Source organism: Bos indicus, chromosome 2 (assembly GCF_029378745.1).
Source record: "Bos indicus isolate NIAB-ARS_2022 breed Sahiwal x Tharparkar chromosome 2, NIAB-ARS_B.indTharparkar_mat_pri_1.0, whole genome shotgun sequence".
NCBI lineage: Eukaryota > Metazoa > Chordata > Mammalia > Artiodactyla > Bovidae > Bos > Bos indicus.
The window spans coordinates 71,357,607-71,375,686 of record NC_091761.1 but is presented as its reverse complement, the minus strand read 5'-3'; the positions used below and the strand labels follow the sequence as shown (position 1 = coordinate 71,375,686).

At 40.8% G+C, this 18,080-nt stretch overlaps 1 protein-coding gene and 1 non-coding gene across 6 annotated transcripts in view; one reads left to right on the top strand and one right to left on the bottom strand.

The window, feature by feature from the left end:
• The window catches only part of CFAP221 (cilia and flagella associated protein 221), a 133,752-nt gene that overhangs the window by 41,522 nt on the left and 74,150 nt on the right, over nucleotides 1-18,080 (bottom strand). For all 5 annotated transcript variants that reach the window (XM_070768924.1, XM_070768925.1, XM_070768923.1 and 2 more), the window contains 2 exons: nucleotides 17,290-17,388; nucleotides 10,762-10,867 (listed from right to left, as the gene is read on the bottom strand). In XM_070768924.1, the coding sequence (XP_070625025.1) occupies nucleotides 10,762-10,867; nucleotides 17,290-17,388 (205 nt within the window). The remainder of the gene's footprint in view (nucleotides 1-10,761; nucleotides 10,868-17,289; nucleotides 17,389-18,080) is intronic.
• TRNAC-GCA (transfer RNA cysteine (anticodon GCA)) lies at nucleotides 1,029-1,100 on the top strand. Its single transcript has one exon. It is a non-coding gene; the product is annotated as a tRNA-Cys (tRNA).

The window sequence follows — 18,080 nt, the reverse complement described above, 5'->3', positions numbered from 1 at the left end:
TATCAAGTCGGTGATGCCATCCAGCCATCTCATCCTCTGTCATCCCCTTTTCCTCTTGCCCCCAATCCCTCCCAGCATCAGAGTCTTTTCCAATGAGTCAACTCTTCGCATGAGGTGGCCAAAGTATTGGAGTTTCAGCTTTAGCATTATTCCTTCCAAAGAACACCCAAGACTGATCTCCTTTAGAATGGACTGGTTGGATCTCCTTGCAGTCCAAGGGACTCTCAAGAGTCTTCTCCAACACCACAGTTCAAAAGCATCAATTCTTTGGCGTTCAGCCTTCTTCACAGTCTAACTCTCACATCCATACATGACCACAGGAAAAACCATAGCCTTGACTAGACAGACCTTTGTTGGCAAAGTAATGTCTCTGCTTTTGAATATGCTATCTAGGTTGGTCATAACTTTCCTTCCAAGGAGTAAGCATCTTTTAATTTCATGGCTGCAGTCACGATCTGCAGTGATTTTGGAGCCCCCCAAAATAAAAGTCTGACACTGTTTCCACTGTTTCCCCATCTATTTGTCATGAAGTGATGGGACCAGATGTCATGATCTTCGTTTTCTGAATGTTGAGCTTTAAGCCAACTTTTTCACTCTCCTCTTTCACTTTCATCAAAAGGCTTTTTAGTTCCTCTTCACTTTCTGCCATAAGGGTGGTGTCATCTGCATATCTGACGTTATTGATATTTCTCCTGGCAATAGGCAAAGCAATGTCTCTGCTTTTTAATATGCTGTCTAGGTTTGTCATTGCTTTTCTTCCAAGGAGAAAGCGTCTTTTAATTTCATGGCTGCAGTCACCATTTGCAGTGATTTTGGAGCCCAAGAAAATAAAATCCACCACTGTTTCTAGTTGTTTCCCCATCTATTTGCCATCAAGTGATGGGACTGGATGCCATGATCTTCGTTTTTTGAATGTTGAGTTTTAAGCCAGTTTTTTTACCTTCATCAAGAGGCCCTTTAATTCGTCTTCACTTTCTGCCATAAGGGTGGTGTCATCTGCATATCTGAGGTTACTGATATTTCTCAATTCCCTGGTGGCTCAGATGGTAAAGCATCTGCCTGCAATGCAGGCAACCCAGGTTCAATCCCTGGCTTGGGAAGATTCCCTGGAGAAGGAAATGGCAACCCACTCCAGTACTCTTGCCTGGAAAATTCCATGGACAGAGGAGCCTTGTAGGCTACAGTCCATGGCATTGCAAAGAGTCAGACATGACTGAGCGACTTCACTTCACTTCAATGATCCTATTACCATTTTCTTAATTGTTTTGGGTTTATTTTCTGCAGGTCTTTTCCTTCTCTTGTGTTTCATGCCTAGAGAAGTTCCTTTAGCTTTTGTTGTAAAGCTGGTTTGGTGGTGCTGAATTCTCTTAACTTTTGCTTGTCTGGAAAGTTTTTGACTTCTCCATCAAGTCTGAAGGAAAATCTTGCTGGGTAGAGTATTCTTGGTTGTAGATTCTTCCCTTTTATCACTTTAAGTATATCATGCCATTTCCTTCTGGCTCATAGAGACTCTGTTGAGAAATCAGCTGATAATCTGATGGGGGTTCCCTTATATGTATGTTATTTGTCCTTTTTCCCTTGTTGCTTTTATTCTTTTGTCTTTAATTTTTGTCACTTTAATTACTATGTATCTTTTTCCTCCTTGTGTTCATCCTGCTTGGAACTCTGCTTCCTGGACTTGGTTGACTATTTCCTATGTTAGGGAACTTTTCATCTATTATCTTCAAATATTTTCTTGGGTCCTTTCTTTCTCTCTTCTCCCCTGTACTGTGAATGCTGGTGCATTTTTAAAAAATTTTATTTTATTTTTAAACTTTACAACATTGTATTGGTTTTGCCAAATATTGAAATGAATCCACCACAGGTATACATGTGTTCCCCATCCTGAACCCTCCTCCCTCCCCATACCATCCCTGTGGGTCATCCCAGTGCACCAGCCCCAAGCATCCAGTATCGTGCATCGAACCTGGACTGGCAACTCGTTCCATATATGATATATGTATTTCAATGCCATTCTCCCAAATCATCCCACCCTCTCCCTCTCCCACAGAGTCCAAAAGACTGTTCTATACATCAGTGTCTCTTTTGCTGTCTTGTACACAGGGTTATTGTTACCATCTTTTTAAATTCCATATATATGCGTTAGTATACTGTATTGGTGTTTTTCTTTCTGGCTTACTTCACTCTGTATAATAGGCTCCAGTTTCATCCACCTCATTAGAACTGATTCAAATGCATTCTTTTTAATGGCTGAGTAATACTCCATTGTGTATATGTACCACAGCTTTCTTATCCATTCATCTGTTGATGGACATCTAGGTTGCTTCCATGTCCTGGCTATTATAAACAGTGCTGTGATGAACATTGGGGTACATGTGTCTCTTTCAATTCTGGTTTCCTCAGTATGTATGCCCAGCAGTGGGATTGCTGGATCATAAGGCAGTTCTATTTCCAGTTTTTTAAGGAATCTCCACACTGTTCTCCATAGTGGCTGTACTAGTTTGCATTCTCACCAACAGTGTAAGAGGGTTCCCTTTTCTCCACACCCTCTCCAGCATTTATTGCTTATAGACTTTTGGATCGCAGCCATTCTGACTGGCGTGAAATGGTACCTCATAGTGGTTTTGATTTGCATTTCTCTGATAATGAGTGATGTTGAGCATCTTTTCATGTGTTTGTTAGCCATCTGTATGTCTTCTTTGGGGAAATGTCTATTTAGTTATTTGGCCCATTTTTTGATTGGGTCATTTATTTTTCTGGAATTGAGCTGTAGAAGTTGCTTATATATTTTTGAGATTAGTTGTTTGTCAGCTGCTTCATTTGCTATTATTTTCTTCCATTCTGAAGGCTGTCTTTTCACCTTGCTTATAGTTTCCTTTGATGTGCAGAAGCTTTTAAGTTTAATTAGGTCCAATTTGTTTATTTTTGCTTTTATTTCCAATATTCTGGGAGGTGGGTCATAGAGGATCCTGCTGTGATGTATGTCGGAGAGTGTTTTGCCTATGTTCTCCTCCAGGAGTTTTATAGTTTCTGGTCTTACATTTAGATCTTTAATCCATTTTGAGTTTATTTTTGTGTATGGTGTTAGAAAGTGCTCTAGTTTCATTCTTTTACAAGTGGTTGACCAGTTTTCCCAGCACCACTTGTTAAAGAGATTGTCTTTAATCCATTGTATATTCTTGCCTCCTTTGTCAAAGATAAGGTGTCCATATATGCGTGGATTTATCTCTGGGCTTTCTATTTTGTTCCATTGATCTATATTTCTGTCTTTGTGCCAGTACCATACTGTCTTGATGACTGTGGCTTTGTAATAGAGCCTGAAGTCAGGTAGGTTGATTCCTCCAGTTCCATTCTTCTTTCTCAAGATCGCTTTGGCTATTCGAGGTTTTTTGTATTTCCATACAAATTGTGAAATTATTTATTCCAGCTCTGTGAAGAATACTGTTGGTAGCTTGATAGGGATTGCATTGAATCTATAAATTGCTTTGGGTAGTATACTCATTTTCACTATATTGATTCTTCCAATCCATGAACATGGTATATTTCTCCATCTATTAGTGTCTTCTTTGATTTCTCTCACCAGTGTTTTATAGTTTTCTATATATAGGTCTTTAGTTTCTTTAGGTAGATTTATTCCTAAGTATTTTATTCTTTCCATTGCAATGGTGAATGGAATTGTTTCCTTAATTTCTCTTTCTGTTTTCTCATTATTAGTGTATAGGAATGCAAGGGATTTCTGTGTGTTGATTTTATATCCTGCAACTTAACTATAATCATTGATTAGTTCTAATAATTTTCTGGTGGAGTCTTTAGGGTTTTCTATGTAGAGGATCATGTCATCTGCAAACAGTGAGAGTTTTACGTCTTCTTTTCCAATTTGGATTCCTTTTATTTCTTTTTCTGCTCTGATTGCTGTGGCCAAAACTTCCAAAACTATGTTGAATAGTGATGGTGAAAGTGGGCACCCTTGTCTTGTTCCTGACTTTAGAGGAAATGCTTTCAATTTTTCACCATTGAGGATAATGTTTGCTGTGGGTCTGTCATATATACCTTTTATTATGTTGAGTATGTTCCTTCTATTCCTGCTTTCTGGAGAGCTTATACCATAAATGGGTGTTGAATTTTGTCAAAGGCTTTCTCTGCATCTATTGAGATAATCATATGGTTTTTATTTTTCAATTTGTTAATGTGTATTACGTTGACTGATTTGCGGATATTGAAGAATCCTTGCATCCCTGGGATAAAGCCCACTTGGTCATGGTGTATGATCTTTTTAATGTGTTGTTGGATTCTGATTGCTAAAATTTTGTTAAGGATTTTTGCATCTATGTTCATCAGTGATATTGGCCTGTAGTTTTCTTTTTTTGTGGGATCTTTGTCAGGTTTTGGTATTAGGGTGATGGTGGCCTCATAGAATGAGTTTGGAAGTTTACCTTCCTCTGCAATTTTCTGCAAGAGTTTGAGTGGGATAGATGTTAGCTCTTCTCTAAATCTTTGGTAGATTTCAGCTGTGAAGCCGTCTGGACCTGAGCTTTTGTTTGCTGGAAGATTTTTGATTACAGTTTCAATTTCCGTGCTTGTGATGGGTTGGTTAAGATTTTCTATTTCTTCCTGGTCCAGTTTTGGAAAGTTGTACTTTTCTAAGAATTTGTCTATTTCTTCCATGTTGTCCATTTTATTGGCATATAATTGTTGATAGTAGTCTCTTATGATCCTTTGTATTTCTGTGTTGTTTGTTGTGATCTCTCCATTTTCATTTCTAATTTTATTGATTTGATTTTTCTCCCTTTGTTTCTTGATGAGTCTGGCTAATGGTTTGTCAATTTTATTTGTCCTTTCAAAGAACCAGCTTTTGGCTTTGTTGATTTTTGCTATGGTCTCTTTTGTTTCTTTTGCATTTATTTCTGCCCTAATTTTTATGATTTCTTTCCTTCTACTAACCCTGGGGTTCTTCATTTCTTCCTTTTCTAGTTGCTTTAGGTGTAGAGTTAGGTTATTTATTTGACTTTTTTCTTGTTTCTTGAGGTATGCCTGTATTGCTATGAACTTTCCCCTTAGGACTGCTTTTACAGTGTCCCACAGGTTTTGGGTTGTTGTGTTTTCATTTTCATTCATTTCTATGCAAATTTTGATTTCTTTTTTGATTTCTTCTGTGATTTGTTGGTTATTCAGCAGCGTGTTCTTCAGCCTCCATATGTTGGAATTTTTAATAGTTTTTCTCCTGTAATTGAGATCTAATCTTACTGCATTGTGGTCAGAAAAGATGCTTGGAATGATTTCAATTTTTTTGAATTTACCAAGGCTAGATTTATGGCCCAGGATGTGATCTATCCTGGAGAAGGTTCCATGTGCGCTTAAGAAAAAGGTGAAATTCATTGTTTTGGGATGAAATGTCCTATAGATATCAATTAGGTCTAACTGGTCTATTGTATTGTTTAACGTTTGTGTTTCCTTGTTAATTTTCTGTTTAGTTGATCTATCCATAGGTGTGAGTGGGGTATTAAAGTCTCCCACTATTATTGTGTTATTGTTAATTTCTCCTTTCACACTTGTTAGCATTTGTCTTACATATTGCAGTGCTCCCGTGTTGGGTGCATATATATTTATAATTGTTATATCTTCTTCTTGGATTGATCCTTTGATCATTATGTAGTGACCATCTTTGTCTCTTTTCACAGCCTTTGTTTTAAAGTCTATTTTATCTGATATGAGTATTGCTACTCCTGCTTTCTTTTGGTCCCTATTTGCATAGAAAATCTTTTTCCAGCCCTTCACTTTCAGTCTGTATGTGTCCCCTGTTTTGAGGTGGGTATCTTGTAGACAGCATATGTAGGGGTCTTATTTTTGTATCCATTCAGCCAGTCTTTGTCCTTTGGTTGGGGCATTCAACCCATTTACGTTTAAGGTAATTACTGATAAGTATGATCCCGTTGCCATTTACTTTATTGTTTTGGGTTTGAATTTATACACCGTTTTTTGTGTTTCCTGTCTAGAGAATATCCTTTAGTATTTGTTGGAGAGCTGGTTTGGTGGTGCAGAATTCTCTCAGCTTTTGCTTGTCTGTAAAGCTTTTGATTTCTCCTTCATATTTGAATGAGATCCTTGCTGGGTACAAAATAATCTGGGCTGTAGGTTATTTTCTTTCATCACTTTAAGTATGTCTTGCCATTCCCTCCTGGCTTGAAGAGTTTCTATTGAAAGATCAGCTGTTATCCTTATGGGAATTCCCTTGTGTGTTATTTGTTGTTTTTCCCTTGCTGCTTTTAATATTTGTTCTTTGTGTCTGATCTTTGTTAATTTGATTAATATGTGTCTTGGGTTGTTTTGCCTTGGGTTTATCCTGTTTGGGACTCTCTGGGTTTCTTGGACTTGAGTGATTATTTCCTTCCCCATTTTAGGGAAGTTTTCAACTATTATCTCCTCAAGTATTTTTTCATGGTCTTTCTTTTTGTCTTCTTCTTCTGGGACCCCTATGATTCGAATGTTGTAGCGTTTAATATTGTCCTGGAGGTCTCTGAGATTGTCCTCATTTCATTTGTTTTTCTTTTTTCCTCTCTGATTCATTTATTTCTACCATTCTATCTTCTAATTCACTAATCCTATCTTCTGCCTCTGTTATTCTACTATTTGTTGCCTCCAGAGTGTTTTTGATTTAATTTATTGCATTATTCATTATATATTGACTCTTTTTTTAAATTTATTCTGGGTCCTTGTTAAGCCTTTCTTGCATCTTCTCAATCCTTGTCTCCAGGCTATTTATCTGTGATTCCATTTTGATTTCAAGATTTTGGATCAATTTCACTATCATTATTTGGAATTCTTTATCAGGTAGATTCCCTATCTCTTCCTCTTTTGTTTGGTTTGGTGGGCATTTATCCTATTCCTTTATCTGCTGGGTATTCCTCTGTCTCTTCATCTTGTTTAAATTGCTGAGTTTGGGGTATCCTTTCTGTATTCTGGCAGTTTGTGGAGTTCTCTTTATTGTGGCGTTTCCTCGCTGTGTGTGGGTTTGTACAGGTGGCTTGTCAAGGTTTCTTGGTTAGGGAAGCTTGTGTCGGTGTTCTGGTGGGTGGAGCTGGATTTCTTCTCTCTGGAGTGCAATGAAGTGTCCAGTAATGAGTTATGAGATGTCTATGGTTTTGGGGTGACTTTGGGCAGCCTGTATCTTGGAGCTCAGGGCTGTGTTCCTGTGTTGCTGGAGAATTTGCTTGGTATGTCTTGCCCTGGAAATTGTTGGCTCTTGTGTGGTGCTTGGTTTCAGTGTATGTATGGAGGTGTTTGATGAACTCCTGTCAATTAATGATCCCTGGAGTCAGGAGTTCCCTGGAGTCAGGGCTTGGACTTAAGCCTCCTGCTTTCAGTTATCGGTCTTATTTTTACAGTAGTTTCAAAACTTCTCCTTCTATACAGCACCATTGATAAAACATCTATGTTAAAGATGAGAAGTTTCTCCACCATGAGGGTCACCCAGAGAGGTTCACAGCGTTACATGGAGAAGAGAAGAGGGAGGAGGGAGTTAAGGTGACCCGGATGAGATGAGGTGGAATCAACAGAGGAGAGAGTGGGCTAGCCAGTAATCACTTCCTTATGTGCACTCCACAACTGGACCGCTCAGAGATGTTCACGGAGTTATAGAGAGAAGAGAAGAAGGAGGAAGGAGACAGAGGTGGCCAGGAGGATAAAAGGGGGAAATGAAAAGGAGGGAGACAGATCCAGCCAGTAATCAGTTCCCTAAGTGTTCTCCACCGTCTGGAACACACAGAAATTCACAGAGTTGGGTAGAGTAGAGAGGGGTTAGGGAGGAGACACAGGCGACCTGGTGGAGAAAAAGGAGAGTCCAAAGGGAGACAGAGCAGTCAAGCCAGTAATCTCGCTCCCTAGTGGAAAATGGGTACTGAAGATTGGGTTCTTAAAGGTACAAAATTGGTAACAAATACATAAAAGCAAAAATTAAAAATCTAGAGTAGAGTTTGGAATTTCAAAAATACAATGTTAAAGAAAAGAAGGAAAAGAAAGAGAGGAAAAACAAACAAAAACAAAGTCGCAAAATTATAAAGAAAATATAGGTACAAAATTGATAACAAATACCAAAAAGCAAAAGTTAAACATCTAGAGTAGAGTTTGGAATTTCAAAAATACAATGTTAAAAAAAAGAAGAAAAAGAAAGAGAGAAACAAACAAACAAACAAAAACAAAGTTGCAAAAATTATAAAGAAAATATAGGTACAAAATTGATAACAAATACCAAAAAGCATAAATTAAAAATCTCCTTTTGAAGACTTGGGTTGCTTTTCTGGGTGCCTGATGTCCTTTGCCGGCATTCAGAAGTTGTTTTGTGGAATTTACTCGGCGTTTAAATGTTCTTTTGATGAATTTGCGGGGGAAAAAGTGTTCTCCCCGTCTTACTCCTCCGCCATCTTAGCTCCTCCCCCAATGCTGGTGCATTTAATGTTTCCCCAGAGGTCTCTTAAACTGTCTTCATTTCTTTTCATTCTTTTTTCCTATATTCTACTCTGTCAGTGATTTCCACCATTCTGTCCTCCAGGTCACCTATCTGTTCTTCTGTCTCAGTTATTCTGCCATTGATTCCTTCTAGTGTTCATCTCTGTTTATTTGTTCTTTAGTTCTTGTAGGTCTTTGGTAACATTTCTTACATCTTCTCCATTCTGTTTCCAAAATCCTGGATCATCTTTACTATCATTATTCTGAATTCTTTTTCTGAAAGGTTGCTATCTCCATTTAGTTGTTTTTCTGGAGTTCTATTTTGTCCCTTCATCTGGGACATAACTCTCTGCTTTTTCATCCTGATTAACTTTCTGTAATGTGATTTTTGTTCTAGCTGCTATGGGATTGTGGTTCTTCTTGATTCTTCTGTTTGTCCTTTGATGAAGGAGGCTAAGAGGTTTCTGTAAGCTTTTGATGGGAAGGAGAGGGCAGGAAAAGCTAAGTGTTGCTCTGGTGGGTAGGCCCTTGCTCAGTAAAACTTTAAAACTTTAATTCAACTAACAATCCCTCCCTGTTAGTTGTTTGGCCTGAGGCAACCCAGCCTTGGGGTCTAGAGGCTCTTTTTTTGAAAGTGAAAGTGAAAGTCACTCAGTCTGTCCAACTCTGTGATCCCATGGACGAATTCTTCAGGCCAGAATACTAGAGTGGGTAGCCATTTCCTTCTCCAGAGGATCTTCCCAACCCAGGGATTGAACCCAGGTCTCCTGCATTGCAGGTGGATTCTTTACCAGATGAGTTACGTGGTAGGGTTAGTAGTGAACTCCAAGAGGGTTTATGCCACGGGGGGCCTTCCCAGACTGCTGCTGCCAGTGCCCCGTCCCTGTGGTGAGCCCCTGCCTACCCACACCTCCACAGGAGGCTCTCCAACACTAACAAGTAGTTTTGGTTCAGTCTCCTATGGGGTCACTGCTCCTGTCCTCTGGGTCTTGGTGTGTGCAAAATTTTGTTTGTGCCCTCAAAGACTCGAGTCTGTTCCCCGAAGTCTTGTGGAAGTCCTATAATCAAATCCCACTGGCCTTCAAGGTCAGATTCCCTGGGGATTCAGTCCCTTTGTAGGATCCCCAGGCTGGAAGCCTGAAATGGGGTTCAGAAACTTCATAAGAGAGAGTGAGAGCCTCTTTGGTATTATTTTTCTCCAGTCTGTGGGTTGCCCACCCAGTGGGTATGGAATTTGATTTTATTATGATTGTGCCCCTCCTACCATCTCGCTGCAGCTTCTTCTTTGTCTTTGGACACAGGTTATCTTTTTTTGGTGGGTTCCAGTGTTCTCCTCTCAATGGTTGTTCAACAGCTAGTTGTGATTTTGGTGTTCTCGCAAAAGGAGATGAGTGCACATCATTCTACTCTGCCTATCTTGAATCAGAAGTTCTCCTAAAACTGTAATTCTTAATGAAAGTATCTCTGATGAATATTCTTTGTCCTTGTCAGCAAAGAGAAAGATTAAATTAAAGAAACATATAAATTCATTTTACAGGTGTCCACATTTAACTCACAGGTAAATTTTATGATTTTTTTAAAGAGTTTATTAGAAATGTCAGTATCAGAGATAAAATAATATAGGAGGAAAAAAGAATAATTAAAATGTAATAAAATGTGCTATGTTCATAGCAGCACCATTTATAACAGTTAAGACATGGATGCAATCTAAATGTCCATTGACACATGAATGGATAAAAAAATATGGCATATATATATATATATATATATATATAAAATGGAATATTACTCAGCCACAAAAAAGAATAAAAATGCCACTTGCAGCAACATGGATGTACTTGGAGATTATCACTAAGTAAGTCAGAAAGAGGAAGACAAATACCATATATATACTTATATGTTGAATCTAAAATATGACACATGAACTTATCTACAAAACAGAAAGAAAAAAGACCTGTGGTTGTCAAGGTGCAGGGGACCTTGCAGGTGTGGGGAGAGATGAAATGGGAGTTTGGAGTTAGCAGAAGCAAACTATTGTGTGCAGAATGGATAAACAAGGTCCTATTATATAGCAAAGGGAACTATATTCACTATCCTGTGATAAACCACAATGGGAAACAATTTTCTAAAAAATGTATATTTATGTATAACAGAATCACTTTGCTGTACAGCAGAATTAACACAGCATTGTAAGTCAATTATACTTCAATAATTTAAAAAAATCCAGGATATGTGATTTATGAAAGCTAACTTCATCACAGAGAAGCCCCCTGCTTAGGGTGTATGCTGATGAAACACAGCTGTTGGCAGCTGCTCTACCTTGTGCCATGGACTGTCCTTCCTGAGTGAACCTTTTCATAATGATGTCTTTCTGTATGTTACGGACGGCATTCAGCATAGTAAGCAAGCGGCGATGAATCAGGACCTGGAATTAGAAAGAATAATGATTTCACATTATTAATCAGTGCTCGCTTTGGCATTCAATTCAGCTCACTTTCCACAACCACAACCAGGAGCTGAGCCCACCTGGGAATTCCCAGGACGTTACACGCTGCCTTAGACAAGGCTGCAGGTGCCAAGGTCCGGGCAGTGCAGACCCGCCTGGATACAGAGACCAGGCTGTTACTGGGCCTTGACCCACCCAGTTTACGAGCTTCAGTTTTCTCAAATTTCCAGAGTGGAAAGAGCGACAAGTTCCAGGGTGAATCTGAGTAGTGACACTGCTGTTGTGTTATTATCAGAATTGAAGGACAAACTGAGTGGAGGATTCTTTAGAAGCCTGGCAGTGGGTTGGGGCAATGCTGGCTGTATGCTCCCAGGCTTTGCATCCAGAGCAGATACTGCTGGAGCTGTGCTCCCTGCACATCGAGTTGGGGGCCTGCTGATGTCACAGATCATGCTCCTTTCCATCTGGGGACAGACTTTGTCATTTATGGAATATTATGACACAGCTACTCTGCAGACAGTCCTGCTCAAGGAACTGCAGACATAGTGTGGAGAAATGGATGCCTTGCCTACACAGAGCTGATGTTCTGTGCGTGTGTCTGTATGTATAACAGGATGACAACAGACAGGATAAATACCATAAATAAAATAAAAAAGAGTGAACACATGAGGGCATGACTGAGGGGCTGGGGTGGAGTGTCTGGCCTCTTGTGAGGGATGTAAGGATGGCCTCTCCAAGGTTAAGTTTGATCTAAGACTTGAACAATGAGGAGACAGTGGCCCTGGAAAGAAAGTTCTAAGCAGAGGAAGTAGCAGGTGCAAAGATCCTGACTCAGAAACAAAGGAGACAAGCTTAAAGGACAGAGAGAAACCCAGGATGGCCTTGTCATTGTGATAGAAGTTATGCATGTCATTCCAGTTGCAATGGGGGCTTTCAGAGGGTTTCCCTGGGGAGAGGTCCAATCTTGTCCAGGCTTAGGGAGGCCTGGACTGAGGTGGTCCAGGTGAGAGATGATGGGGTGTGGCTGAGCCGAGGAGATGGCAGAGCCATGAGGCTGGGGACAGGTTTGCATATCTAAGTGACAATACCTTCTGGGAAGTGTGCAGAAAAGACAGAAATGCCACTCAAAGCCAGACACACACTGCTGAGCCAGGTGGGCTGGTCCAGAGCAAGTGGCTGGGGTGGCAGTGGGAGTCCTGCTGGCAGGTAGTGTCTTGTGGCCACCTCTGTCCTCCATGGGCACAGAGCCACCTAGACAAAGCCCTAGCAGGGACACCGGTTACAGGGCCTGGGAGGTCTGGGAGCAGGTCACTGATGCAGTGAGCTCTGCTCTATCCACCAGGACTAGTTTCAGCCTAGGCTGCAAGCGCTGCCTGGAAGATACCCACAATGTAAACTGCGGGAGTCTCTTCTACGTGTTGACTCACTTAACTTTCCTGACAGCCCTGAGACAGCTCTCACTGGTGTCCTCAGTGACAGATGAGGAGACAGAGGGCAGAGGTCATGGAACTTTACCAAGACTGAAAAGCTCATGAGAAGTAGCACCAAGATGGGAATAGAAACTGGTGCAGCCACTGTGGAGAACAGTATGGAAATCCTCAAAACTCTATAAATAGAGGTATCATATGATCCAGCAATCCCACTCCTGGGCAGATACCTGGAGAAAACTCGAATTTGAAAAGACACATGCATCCCTATGTTCACAGCAGCACTATTTACAAGAGCTGAACAGAAACAACCTAAAAGTCCTCAGAAAGATTAATGGGTAAAGAAGATGTGGTACATATATACAATGGAATACTACTCAGCCATAAAAAAGAGTAAAATAATGTCATTTGCAGCAATACAGATGGATTTAGAGATTATCATACTAAGTGAAGTAAGTCAGACACAGAAAGACAAATATCGTATGATACCATTTATATGTAGAATCTGAATTATGACACAAGTGAACTTATCTATGAAACAGAAACAGACTCAGACACAGAGAACAGACTGGTAGTTGCCAAGGGGGAGGGGGTTGGGGGAGGGGTGATTGGGAGTTTGGGATTAGCAGATGCAAACTATTGTATACAGAATGGATACACAACAAGGTCCTACTGTATAGTATAGGGAACTATATTCAATAGTCTGTGAAAAACCATATGGAAAAGCATATGAGCAAGAATACATATGTATGTGTAACTGAATCACTTTCCTGTACAGCAGAAATCAACATGACATTGTAAATCAATTGTACTTGAACTCCCCAGTGGTGCAGTAGATAAGAATCTACCTGTCAGTGCAGGAGAGATGGGTTCGATCCCTGGTTCAGAAAGATTCCACATGCCACGGAGCAACTAAGCCCGTGCACCACAACTACTGAGCCCGTGCTAGAGACCCCACGAGCCACAACTACTGAGCCCCTGTGCTGCAACTGCGAAGCCTGAATACCTGAGAGCCCCTACACTGCAACTACTGATTCCCAGATCTAGAGCCTGTGCTCTACAACAAAAGAAGTCAGCACAATGAGAAGCTCGTGTACTCCAAAAAAGAGTAGCCCCTGCTCACTGCAACTAGAGAAAACCCTCACAAAGCAACAAAGACCCAGCCCAGCCAAAAATAAATTTCAAAAATTAATAATAAATAAATAAGTAAAGTTTGCAAAATAAAAAATTAAAAAAGCTATACTGGAGTAAAGATGGCACTAGTGGTAAAGAAACCGCCTGTCAATGCAGGAGATGTAAGAGAGGTGGGTTCGATCCCTGGGTCAGGAAGATCCCATGGAGGAGGGCATGGCAACCCACTCCAGTATTCTTGCCTGGAGAATCCCATGGACAGAGGAGCTTGGCGGGCTACAGTCCATAGGGTTGAAAAGAATCAGACAAGACTGAAGCAACTAGGCATGCATGCAGAAAAAGAAGTAGCACCAGCAACGGAGGGCAAGCAGCCCAGGCCAGAGCCCAAGTCTTAACCACTGCTTCCCTCCTGGAGGGGGATTCTGCTCCCCAGGCAGCCACACCCCAGAGGTCGACAGGCAGCACAAGATGCAAGAGGGCCCCCAAAGATGGCTAAGTGCTGAGGCTTACAGGACAGTTTGTTGGAGGAGGGGTAGGCTAAGCTGCCTGAAGGCCAGCTGTGAACAGAGGGAGGTGAGATGGACTGGCATTCTGAGTGAACAGTGAGGAGGAGTAGATAAGGAGCTGATGTTTAGGAAGCAGATGAGGTCTAGGATCACACAGAGGATGGGGCAGCTGGGGAGGGGAGTAGGTAGCCAGACCAGGGGTCACTCACACCCTTTACTGACCTTAGAGACTAACAGATCTTCATTTGTTCCTGATCACAGGAAATGTGCTGGCTGGAGACGAATGTAAGGGTGAAGAAGCCAGGTGGTGAGAGGACACACCTTGAAAGCAGAGCTGCAGCCTGGATGTCAGAGCCCATATCCCACAAGAACACCCCATGATGCTCTCTAGGAATAACTAACCAGCATCCTATGGTTCTAGAGTTTCCATATGGCCCATTAATGCAACTCCTAGATGGACACACCGCAGGAACTGAAGATATGTCCACAAACTTGTACATAAATGTTTGTGACATCCTATTCCCATCACAATAGCCAAAAACAGGTACAGCTGCAATGTTTCAACCAATAACTAGAAAAAAAGAGTGTGGTATTTCCATATGACTGAACACAATTCATCCTGAAAAAGGAATGAGGTACTGAAACCTGCTGTACCACGGATGAACCTTGAAAAGATGTTAAGTGAGAGAAGCTAGTTACAAAAGGTTGTGTACTATATGATTTTACACATATGAAATGTCCAGAATATGAAAATCCACATAGACAGAAAGTGGACAGTGACTGGAGGGCTAGAGTGACTATTGAGGGGAACAGGGTTTCTTTAGCCAGTGATAAAAATGTCCTAAAATCGGACCTAAATCAAATCCCTTACGATTAACAGTAGAAGTGACAAATAGATTCAAGGGATTAGATCTGATAGAGTGCCTGAAGAACTACGGACAGAGGTTCGTGACATTGTATAGGAAGCAGTGATCAAGACCATCCCCGAGAAAAAGAAATGCAAAAAGGCAAAATGGTTGTCTGAGGAGGCCTTACAAATAGCTATGAAAAGAAGAGAAGAGAAAGGCAAAGGAGAAAAGGAAAGATATACACATTTGAATGCAGAGTTCCAAAGAATAGCAAGGAGAGATAATAAAGCCTTCCTCAGTGATCAATGCAAAGACATAGAGGAAAATAATAGGATGGAAAAGACTAGAGATCTCAAGAAAATTAGAGATACCAAGGGAACTTTTCATGCAAAGATGGGCACAAAAAAGGAAAGAAATGGTATGGACCTAATAGAAGCAGAAGATAATAAGAAGACGTGGCAAGAATACACGAAAGAACTATACAAAAAAGATCTTCATGACACAGATAATCAAGATGGTATGATCACTTACCTAGACCCAGACATCCTGGAATGTGAAGTCAAGTGGGCCTTAGGAAACATCACTAGGAACAAAGCTAGTGGAGGTGATGGAATGCCAGTTGAGCTATTTCAAATCCTAAAAGATAATGCTATGAAAGTGCTGCACTCAATCTTCCAGCAAATTTGGAAAACTCAGCAGTGGCTACAGGACTGGAAAAGGTCCATTTTCATTCCAATCCCAAAGAAAGGCCATGTCAAAGAATGCTCAAACTACCGCACAATTGCACTCATCTCACATGCTAGCAAAGTAATGCTCAAAATTCTCCAAGCCAGGCTTCAACAGTATAAGAACCGTGAACTTCCAGATGTTCAAGCTGGTTATAGAAAAGGCAGAGAACCAGAGATCAAACTGCCAACATCTGCTGGATCATCCAAAAAGCAAGAGAGTTCCAGAAAAACACCTACTTCTGCTTTATTGACTATGCCAAAGCCTTTGACTGTGTGGATCACAACAAACTGTGGAAAATTCTTAAAGAGATGGGAACACCAGACGTCATCTTACCTGCCTCCTGAGAAATCTGTATGCAGGTTAAGAAGCAGCAGTTAGAACTGGTTTCAAATCAGGAAAGGAGATACATCAATATACATCAAGGCTGTATATTGTCACCCAGGTTATTTAACTTATATGCAGAGTACATCATGAGAAATGCTGGACAGGATGAATCACAAGCTGGAATCAAGATTGCCAGGAGAAATATCAATAGCTTCAGATATGCAGATGACACCACATTTATGGCAGAAAGCAAAGAAGAACTAAAGAGCCTCTTGAAAGTGAAAGAGGACAGTGAAAAAGTTGGCTTAAAACTTGACATTCAAAAAAAAAAAAAAACTTGACATTCAGAAAACTAAGATCATGGCATCCAGCCCATCCCTTAATGGCAAATAGATGGAGAAACAATGGAAACAGTGACAGACTTTATTTTTGGGGGCTCCAGAATCACTGTCGATGGTGACTGCAGCCATGAAATTAAAAGACACTTGCTCCTTGGAAGAAAAGTTATGACCAACCTAGACAGCATATTACAAAGCAGAGACATTAATTTGCCAACAAAGGTCCATCTAGTCAAAGCTATGGTTTTTCCAGTAGTCATGTATGGCTGTGAGAGTTGGACTATAAAGAAAGCTGAAGGCCAAAGAACTGATGCTTTTGAACTGTGGTGTTGGAGAAGACTCTTGAGAGTCCCTTGGACAGCTAGGAGATCCAACCAGTTCATCCTAAAGGAAATTAGTCCTGATTATTCATTGCAAGGACTGATGCTGAAGCTGAAACTCCAATACTTCGGCCACCTGATGTGAAGAACTGACTTAGAAAAGACCCTGATGCTAGGAAAGATTGAAGGCAGGAGGAGAAGGGCATGGCAAAGGATGAGATGGTTGGATGGCATCACCAACTCAATGGACATGAGTTTGAGTAAACTCCGGGAGTTGGTGACGGACAGTGAAGCCTGCTGTGCTGCAGTCCACAGGGTCGCAAAGAGTCGGACATGACTGAGTGACTGAACTGAACTGAACTGAAAATTGGATAGTGGTGATGGCTGCACCACTCTGTGTGCTAAGTCACTTCAGCTGTGTTCAACTGTTTATGATCCTATGGACTAGATCCCACCAGGCTCTTCTGTCCATTGGATTTCCCAGGCAAGAATACCGGCATGGGTTGCCATTTCCTTCTCCAAGGGATCTTCCTGATCCAGGGATCGAATCTGCATCTCCTGTGGCTCCTGCATTGCAGGCAGATTCTTTATCACTGAACCACTAGGGAAGGTCTCTGTACCACTCTGCACTATACAAAAAACTAGAGAATTGTATACTGTATAGGAGTGAATTTTATGGCATGTGAATTGCATCTCAATAAAGTTGTTATAAAAAAACTCATTGCTCAATTTCCCATTGTTAAACACAGGAAAACTTCAACGTGGTGCTGAGACTTACCTTGCGAGCCGCTTGTTGAAACCGTCTCTGTGCTCGGAATCTGTTGACCCAAGTATTATTAACGAGTGGGTCAAAATTAGGATGAAATTCTTGGATTTTCTGTGAGCACAAAATATCAGTCCATCTTAGATTTAAATTTTAACTCCATGCATAATTATTTAATAAAAATCAGAGTTTGATCTCAAATCAAGTTATTTGTTCTTCCATTTAATGAGCATTTATTAAGCACTTTGGTGCACACAGCATTATAGGAACTACTTCTTGGGTTAGGAACCAAAAGCAAGACAAGATTTGGGTTTTAAGAAATGTAGTCTAGTCTCATTTTTCTAGTGACTCAATGTCACATATATATAATGCAGATCTGTTTCTGGCTTTCTCTTTGGTTTCATCCGTATGCCAGCACCACACTGCCTTAATGATCTGACTTTTTCATAGACTTTGTCTCCTTCAGAGGCAGTCCTCTCCCCCAGTTTAGTCATTTTAAGTTAAAAAAATTCTCAAGCCTTTTCTCTTTCCTATGTGTACGTGAGTGCTCAGTCACTCAGTCGTGTCCAACTCTGCAACCCTATGGACTGTAGCCCACTAGGCTCCTCTGTCCATGGGATTTTCCAGGCAAGAATACTTGAGTGGGTTGACATTTTTCTCCAGGGGATCTTCCTGACCTGGGGATCAAACCCAAATCTCCTGCGTCTTCTGCACTGCAGGCGATTCTTTACCACTGAGCCACCAGGTAAGCTGGTGGCTTACAAGTATACACACACACGTATCTACATGATAATACTCATGTTCAT